The sequence below is a fragment of the Cystoisospora suis genome (genome assembly GCF_002600585.1).
Source record: "Cystoisospora suis strain Wien I chromosome Unknown contig_1790, whole genome shotgun sequence".
NCBI classification, from domain to species: Eukaryota; Apicomplexa; class Conoidasida; order Eucoccidiorida; family Sarcocystidae; genus Cystoisospora; species Cystoisospora suis.
In genome coordinates this window covers 1,593-10,529 of record NW_027154590.1, presented here as the reverse complement: position 1 = coordinate 10,529, position 8,937 = coordinate 1,593, and the positions used below count along the sequence as shown (strand labels likewise).

General features: G+C 43.7%; 1 protein-coding gene across 1 annotated transcript in view; it reads left to right on the top strand.

Moving 5' to 3' along the window:
• Positions 1 to 244: 244 nt before the first annotated feature.
• CSUI_003970 (phosphoglycerate mutase family protein) overlaps positions 245 to 8,937 on the top strand; it is a gene marked incomplete at its 3' end in the record, with an annotated part of 10,234 nt that continues 1,541 nt past the window's right edge. The window contains exons 1-6 of the mRNA XM_068064165.1: positions 245 to 2,716; positions 3,669 to 3,837; positions 4,582 to 4,660; positions 5,514 to 5,905; positions 6,822 to 7,356; positions 8,119 to 8,515. Coding sequence (XP_067923856.1) covers positions 2,298 to 2,716; positions 3,669 to 3,837; positions 4,582 to 4,660; positions 5,514 to 5,905; positions 6,822 to 7,356; positions 8,119 to 8,515 — 1,991 coding nt within the window. The remainder of the gene's footprint in view (positions 2,717 to 3,668; positions 3,838 to 4,581; positions 4,661 to 5,513; positions 5,906 to 6,821; positions 7,357 to 8,118; positions 8,516 to 8,937) is intronic.

Sequence of the window (8,937 nt, the reverse complement as noted above, 5' to 3'; positions counted from 1 at the left end):
ATCTCTCCCCTCTGTCAGTAGAAGAGAGAGACAAGGAAATAATAGACACATTGGAGAGAGTGTCTGTGTTGACATGCATGGGATTTGAATGAAGTCATTCGTATTTATCTTATGAAGAGATCTAGGTCATGTGGAACAACGAATCGAAGAGAAAGTCACAAGAGAAGAGACAGCCTCCACTAGAACTCCTTGTTTATATGTGTTCTAAAGAAAGCAAGACGACCTACAACTAAAATCCTTGAGATTTCAAACTTATCTTTCTCCTTCCAGCGAATCTGCCTTCTGTCCTTTGTCTCATTCATGCTGGGAGGAGTCACTACTTCTACTTCTGCTGCCCTTAACGGTTTTCGATCGCCCGTCGGTAAGAGCCACATAGACTTTCGGCTTTTTAGATAGCTTTCCCCTTTCTCTTTCGCTTTCACTTTCAAGGATGGTGGAGCCACCATGGTTTGTCTTTACTTCTTGTTTCTTCTAAAGAACGCTAAAGGAAAGAAAGAAGAATCAGTTTCACCGTCCGCATGCTCTGCTTCGGCCCGTCCTTCTTCTTCTCCGGCAACTTCGTCCCAGACCCCCCAGAGGTCTTGTCTTCTTTTTCTACCTTTGGAAATCTGTTTTCTCTTTCTTTTCTTCATCCGTTCATAGTGTTTTGTATGCATGCGCACAAAAGGCATACTCATGAAGTGCGGAAATAGGGAAGTTGTCTTCGGTGAAGAGCGCGAGAGAGAAGCTCGGCAAGTGTGTCAGTCCTCGTCCTCGGAAGTCTCAAGATCGCTTTTTCTTTTCTTTCTTCCTCTCCCCCAGACGCCTTCTTAGCCTTACCCTTTCGCCCCCCTCTGTAATGGGGATACATTAGGTAGGAGACTGAGTGGAGAAAGGAGAAAGAAAGAAGATAGAAAGCTCTGAAGGAGTCAAGCGATCCATACGCCTTTCAGGAGGATCATGGGTGATGTGAACGGAGAAGACTGGCTCGTTTTCCCGTGTCTGTCTCCGCTCTTTCTTCCTCGGCGGAAAGCTGATGTTCTAAGGAGATTCTTTCTTCAGAGAGTGAAAGCTAGCGTCTCTTTGAAAGAAGGAGAGCTCTGTGTGCGCGGCAGGGTATACAACGCGAGGCTTTATGTTGATTAGTTCATTTGTGGATTATATGAGCTCATATGTCCTTTCTTTCTCACGTTCAAAGGATTTACCAGGATAGTAGCGAATCCGGCCGAAATCGAGGCCTGCTGTACAGACGGAGTCAGTCCTCGCGTGCACACTCTGGATCTGCCAGCAGTGTACATACACCCGGAGAACCAGCTACATCCCCCATCTTCTCATCCTTCTTGGAAACAAAGCCGTCTTTCGTCTTGTTCCCTACTGCCTGTCTGTTCAGTCAGTTCTTTTTCTCTTCTACCCGCGGTATAGAATTTGGTCCAACTTCTCATGAATTCTTATAAAGTTTAACCCCCTAAATCGGCATCTCTTTTCCTTCTTTCAAGCTTCTTTCTTTTACACGAGGGGCTTCTCTTACTCTTTTCTCTTCCTTCCTCTGTTTTCTTTCCTTCCGTCCTCTCGTGCTGTCCTTCTTCATCGGGGAGGTTCAAGAGCTGTTAGATACGAGAGATCTCCTCCAGTCGACTCCTTTTCTCGTCCGGTTCAGCTTTCTTCTCTCTCCCTCTCTTTAGGGACTGACGAGAGAGGAAAGCGGCACTTTCTTACAAGATCCCGCTCTCAACATTTCCCTTCAAGTTGTCTATCTTCAAGAGTTCTTCACAAGCACATTGCCAAGCTGCGAGCCGTAAGAATGTCCAACCTGTGTGAGGTATCCTATTTCGCAGTCCACCTCCCCCTAGAAGAAGAAGAAGAAATCGATTCTCGCCGACCTTAGGCACCTTCAAAGAGATCACCATCCACTAGTCTGACAAAATAGATAGATAGAGATAAGTAGCTAGATAGACAGAGAGATAAAGAGACACAGATAGATCTATCTGTCTATCTAGCTTGTCATGTAGAAAATCTAGCTAGGTAGTAAGAGGAGTGGATGATCATCTCTTGAATTCTCTCTGTCTGCATGTCTTATTCCTCCCTCGTCGACAACTTCTCGGAGAGTACTACTGCTACTACTATGATTTCAAGAGCCATGATCTTCTTTACACTTTCCACCTTTTCTTCTTTTCCTCTTCTTCTTTTTCTTGCTTCTTCTTTTTCTTCTACCTCTCTCCTCTCTCATCCTGGGTCTTTCTCATCATCCCTCTCTCCTCTCTCCTTTCCGACTTCTTCTCTCTCTTCTTCATCTCTTTTCTTCTTCTCCCTTCAAGAAGATGTACAGAAATATGCCTGTAGACCTCGTGCTGGTCCGCCACGGCCAGTCTGAGGGAAATCTAGCCCAGCGCCTATGTAGACAACAGCAGCAGCAGCAGAGAAGTGAGAATTCTTCTTCCTCTTCTTCTCTGGATAGAGGAAAGAACGGGGGAGTCTCTTCATCTTCAGCCTCCAGTACTCTTACCAATACTTCTTCTACTACTCTAGGGAGAGATGGACTAATCACTTCCTCTTCTTCTTCCGAGCAGTCCTCGAGGGTAGAGGCGTCAGGTGTCTGGTCGAAGGAGTTTCGCGAGAGACACAATAGTCTTTATCGACTGACGGATAAAGGTCGCATGCAAGCGGCTGTTGCAGGGAGATGGATTAGATCCAATGTGGCTACTCTCTTTGACAAATACTTCACTTCGGAATATGTCAGGTGAGATCGCACGAAAAGAGAGAAACGGCCCTCTCTTTATGCTGTGTATAAGCATGTATGAATACGTATGTATGTATGTATACATGGATATATGTATCCCTATGTACATATATATATATATATGTACATAGGGATTGATCGTGACGTCCAGTGGGGAGGTCTGAGGCGTCTCTGCAGATGTGTATGCGAAGGAATGTTGAGCTGTATCTATGAATACACATGTAGACAGACATATAGAATAGATGAAGCGGAGAGGAGACACTCACCACAGTGAGCACCCGGTTGCCTGTAGGAGCGATCAGATCTATCTATCGGTGTCTCTGGTCTTCATATCACGCGCATTAGGAATCTTTCGCCTTTCTTTTTCTTGTCTCTTTTTCTTCTCACCTTTCTTTCTCTTCTTCTTAAACACACATCTTTCTGATGGTACCTCGGCTGTATCAGTGAAGTAGATGTTGTCTATCCTGTCCACGGGTCACTTCTTTCTCTCTCTCTGTCTCTTCTTTTTCTCTTTTCTTTCTTTCCATCTTCTTTATTATTCTTTCCTTCTTTCTATCATTTCCGTGGTGCGTGTTCTCTCTGGCTTTTTGGTACTTCTCTACTCTCAAGTCTCCCTCTCCCCTGTCTTCTTGTATCTTCTTCTTCTGTTTCTTTACCTTATCTACAACGACGTCTCCTTTCGTATCAGACACCTTGGCATTTCTCTCTTTCTGTGAACTAGACTTTCTTTCTATCTTCACTTCGCTTCTTCCTATTCTTGTTGTTTCTCATTCTCTCCCTCTTCCCGAGCTTCTACAATACGACATCTTCTTTCTTTCTCTCTCTCTCTCTCCTCTCTCTCAGAAACATTCCTCTCGACTTGCAGTCGTTCTTCTTCTTGTTGTTCATGAGAATGCCTCTTCTCTATTTCTTGCTGTATGAATCCTGTCTTTCCGTCTCTTTTCTATCATAGAGCTATGGAGACAGCTGCTATGCTGGCGCTGCCTAGTGCGCGATGGGCTACAGAGATGTATCTGAGGGAGAGAGATCGAGGAGTCTTAGCAAATAAACCGCATCATGAAAGACAGGAACAGCATCCAGAGGAAATGAGACGGAAGGAAAGAGATGCTTTCTATTGGCAGGTCAGGCACAGCAGCAGACATGAGGTGCCCCTATGTTCGAAAACACACACTTGTCTCTCCCTAGGTGTATATGTATCTATTCAGGTGTATATACGCACGCACACACGCTCATACATACGTATTCACGCATACATACATACACACACAGTCTTACGTACATGCATGAATACACGTATACATATCCATATATACATATATGTATAGTGTGGAAGAAGCGTGCTTGGAGGGCAGGTCTACTACTAGTTGTCCGTGTGTTTCTGTGTACGTCTCGTCCCATTCGCCGGGAGTGAGTTGCTGAGACCAATTATACACCTAAAACGAGAGTGTCTCGAGAATCTTATCACGTCATTCCTTATCTCAGCAAGTACGTGGTGAGTCAAGTAGAATCTATCCCCACAGAAAGACGCAGTAATGCACTCAAACAGTCGAGAGAGAGAGAGTGAGAGAGTGATGTGCTCCAGACATAGTTTTCTTATGCTGTCTGAAAGCATCTCTATCTATACCGCGGAGTGCCCGCTCTCTGCTTGCTAGACTAAATGGTCTCTAGAGCCAAACACACATGGCTCTTTGCTCTTTTCATGGAGAGAACAGCATCTCCTGTCTGAATGAATGTATACCCATACCTATGTGTATCGAGATACATTCATGTGTATGTGCATGTACAGATGTATATCTATAGATCCAGATATATGTGTATGCTTCTCTGTCGGGCCTGGCGTCTCTTTCTTTGCTTGGTGTTCTCAGCCATCGGGTGGGGAGTCAATAGCAAATCTTTGTCTTCGAGTTGATCGTGTAATGGAGAATCTCTGTGAATCCTGTTCAGGTACTCTTACTACTCTCTTTTCATTGGCTTTTCTTCTCTTCTCTTCTCTCGTTCGCTTGTTCTTTTCCTTCCTTCTTCTTATCCATGCTGCACCTCACCCCTGTCGCTTCTTTCTCTCCCTCTCTTTTCATCGCTTTTTCTTCTTTCTTTGTTTACCCCCTGGCCTATAAGAAATTCAGTCATCTCGTTCATAAGATGTCGATGGCTATCTTCTTTCTCTGTTTCTATTAAAAACATGTGTGGCTCACGAGAAAGAGAAGGGATACTGCAACATATTGCTGAGAAGTCTTCGTAAATCATGATCGCAATACTTCTCTAGTTAGATCTATCTATCTATCTTCAGTCTACCTCTAGTCTATTTGTCTGTCTATCTCCAGTCTGTCTGTCTATGTATATACATGTGAGCAGAGATAGGATGATAGAACGGAGAGCAGTTAAGACGGACTTCCTCTTTTTCCTCTTTCTGTCTGCGATCTCCTTCTTGCTCTTCCTGAGACCGTACGCCTAGTTATCTTTCTTCGTTCCAGATGTATGAGTGTAGAGAGGGGAGAAAGAACACGAGCGAAGAAGAAGAAAAGGGGTGAGAAGAGGCGCATGAACGTACACTGGTATTTCTCTTCCTATACCCGATGTATTTACTTATCATTGAACTCCCCGTCTGTCTACAAGCGAATGCCATATGCTTTCACCGTGACTGTTTCTTCTTCTTCATTTCTAGAGGCTTCGTCTTCCTTTCTCGCCTATATCATCTCCATTCTCTGGTCTCTTTCTCTCTCTCTTTCTTTTCCTTCCCCCCTCTCTCTCTCTATCTCTATCTCTTTCTTTCCACCTCTCTTCTTCTTTTCCTTTCAAGGTCTCCGAGTGATCATCGTTTGTCATGGAGGTGTCATCAAATCCTTCCGAGCTCTCATAGAGCGTGTCCGTCCAACAGAAAGCCGAGGATCTGCTACAGCTCCTCACCAGACTTCTTCTTCATCTTCTTCTTCTTCCTCTTCTTCAGCAGTAGGAGGGGGAGAGGCGAGCTGTGCTCAAGCCTCACCCCAAGGCGGAGGAGGACGGGGGCAGCTAGAGAAGATTCACAACTGTCAAATTGTCTGGTATAGTCGGAGAGATCCACGGACGGGGTATATAAGCTCGAAGTATAACTGGGTTAAGAGTGTATGTCCATGGAATATGAATCTTAGTAGCAATCAATGGAGAGAGATACGAAGGCATGTCTATAGTAATGAAGAACTTCTCAGATCGGTGAGAAAGACGGTGGATAAAAGGACGCAGAAGGGGAAACAGAGGTGCTTTCTTTCTTTCTCTTGTTCATCTCTCGCTTCGTTCTTTCTTGTTTGGAGATGTCCTGTTGCTTTCCTCATGTGAATTTTCTCTTGGATGTCTGTCGTCTTCGCTATGTGAAAGGCAAAGAAAGGAAAGAAAGCCTTTCGCGAACCACCGCAGAGACAAAGAGAAGAGAAGGGCAGCATAACCGTTTTCTGTCTGTCGAAGATGTAGTCGGAGGAGATAGTTAACATGCATGTAGGAGGGGGTTTCTCTTCTCTTTGGAAGTCGTGCCGTTCCTAAGGAATCGTTTCTTCTTCTTTCTCTTCCCTTACTTGCTTAGAGGATGGGAAGGCATGTATTCCTTCTTATCTTTATGAAGAGAAAAGAATGAGTGTGTGATGATCTCTCAAGAAAGCCTCTCTCTCTCTCTGCTGGTTCATCACCCACATGTATCTATTTCTACGTCGTACATTCGTATAGAATGCTTTCATAGAGAGAGAGAGATACACAGAGAGAGCATGCACATGCAGTCTTTCATGTCTGCGACTCGCCTTCCTTCCCTCTCTCTGTTTTCATTACATGCACATACATACATACATGGATACATACATATATATCTATGATACATGTGTATGCATATAGCGAGGGAGAAAGCATGCGAGGGGTGATATATATGCAATCATCATCGTGTCTTTGTTGCTTGCTTTCCCTATATTACAGAGAACTTCTACAATATCTCTCCAGTCTAATAGTCTTGCTTCTTCTTCTCGTATCTCGACTTCATATATGCTCTCTTTTCCGTTCTATCTTTCATCTCCCCGGTAGATCTTGATCGACAGTTTCTTCGCCACCTTCTTTTCTCCTTCTTCTTTCTTCTTTCTCTTCTCTTTAGGTACGTCAAGTTCCCCAGCTTGTCAATCGCAGCCTCGAAGAACTCGATGGCGCCGCCGCATTGCCTTTACCAGGTTTCCTCGTTCTTCCAGATGTTTCTCCTTCTTTCTCTCTCGACTTGGGAAGAGCAAGCAAACAGGGAGTTGATAAGAAATCTTCTTTCTGTGCTAATCGATCTTTTCATCGTCGGCTTTTTCTTTCGCGTCAGCCTACAAGACCGAGAGGAAGAAGAAGAAGAGGAAGACTCGATTCAACCTATGGCTCTCTTCCTCTTCAGCATCGACGCGTATCGCCATCTCTCTCCTCTCTCTTTCTCTCCCAGCCACACCATCCATCTAACTTCAAATCTTCTTCTTCCTCTCTTCTTTATCTTTCTCTTTCTTCTTTCTCTCAGCAGGTTACATTCTCTGGAGATGCCTTTCTTCATTCATCTCAAAGTCCTACTTCTGTCTTGCGAGAGAGAAGAAGGAAATGGATGGAAAAGAATGAACAACTCTCTCGTCTCTTCATGTCTCCGTCTCCATTCTCCCTCACAGGTATCTATCTATCTATCTTCAATCTATCAATCTATCTATCTTTAATCTATCTATCATCTATCTTTATCTATCTATCTATGTCCGATCTCTTCACTCTGTCCAGATTGACAGAAGTCAAAGAGAGAGAGAGAGAGAGAAAGAATCTCTAAACAGAGTTACTCTTCCTCGTACATCCTTCTTCTCATCGTACATACATACACTCATACTTACCTACTCATGCCTATGTATACATACACATATATATATATATATCTATAGAGAGAGAGAGAAGGACATAGGTATTGCTGGATAGATAAATAGACAGGCGTAGACAGACGCAGAAGGATAGGTAGGTGGTCGATAGAGATAGCTAGACCGGCTGAAGAGAAGTAGACAGATAGATCAAAGATCGGCACATAGCGAGATCGATAGAGAGACAGATGTACATAGAAACTCAACTAGGTACCGGCAGGTCTATAGAAGTATCTCCACCCACATACGTTTATCTGCTTGAATATATGTATATATATATATGTATATGTATATATATGTAGATATATATAAATATAGCTATGTCTGTATGGATTTGGCTAGTTGGAGATCTTTGCAGGATAAGGGAGTGTTCTATTTTCTATTTTCTTCTCTTCATTCGATTCCTCTTCAGATCTTCTCTTGTGGAACAGACTTGCAGATCCTTCTTCGCTTTTCGCTGCGAAAATATCTTACTATGCATGCAAAATTCTTCTCTCTTTCTCACTCTTTCTTTCTTTTTCTCTTTCTTAGACTTCGCTCAGGATTCTTCTTCTTCTCCTCTGGGTCACCATGAAACACCCTATGATGGCGATGAGGATGAAGACTCTTCCTCTTCTTCTCCTTCTTTCTCGGGTCGCATGAAAGGAAGAGGAAGAGAAGAAGATCCCCTTGGTCTCTCTTCCTCTTCTTCTTCTTCTGCAGGAAAGCGCCAAGGAGGCGAGCCGTTTGAAGGTGTTCTATCGAACGAGGAACTGTATCAAATGTATCGCCAAGGGTATATTTATTCAGAGATTGAAGAAGAAGAAGAATCGTCTCTTCTTCCTGTTAAAGAAGCTCCTTTTCTTATCGAAGGATTTGCCTTCAATGGTACCTCGCCTTTTGCCTCTCCTCCCTACGGCCCGATGAAGCGTATGGTCCCTTACCCAAGGTAAAGCCGTCGAAGATCTCGTCCATGAAAAGTGAAAGACAGAAAAGACAGGGAAAAGGTGAAATAGAAGAAAAGAAGAAGAAAAGGACGGGGATAAAGCCTATAGTAAGGTGTAGACGCATGCAAAAGATGAAACAGCCTAGAGAGGGATTTCCTTATATCTCTTTTCTATTGACCGTCTTCATGAGGAGTTCGAGAGGTGATTTGTGCGTAAATAAGGCTATGGATGAATCAATACAAAGGGAGAGAGAGACAGGTAGGTATATATGTAGATCTCATATATATAGTATAGACATATGTATGTACATGCGTGAATACGAAGATAGATATAGGCATAGGTAGATACGAGGAGTCCCCGAGCGCTTGCATTCTTCTTCTACGCACTGATCGGTCGGTCGGTCTCTCTCTCTCTCTTTAGATTT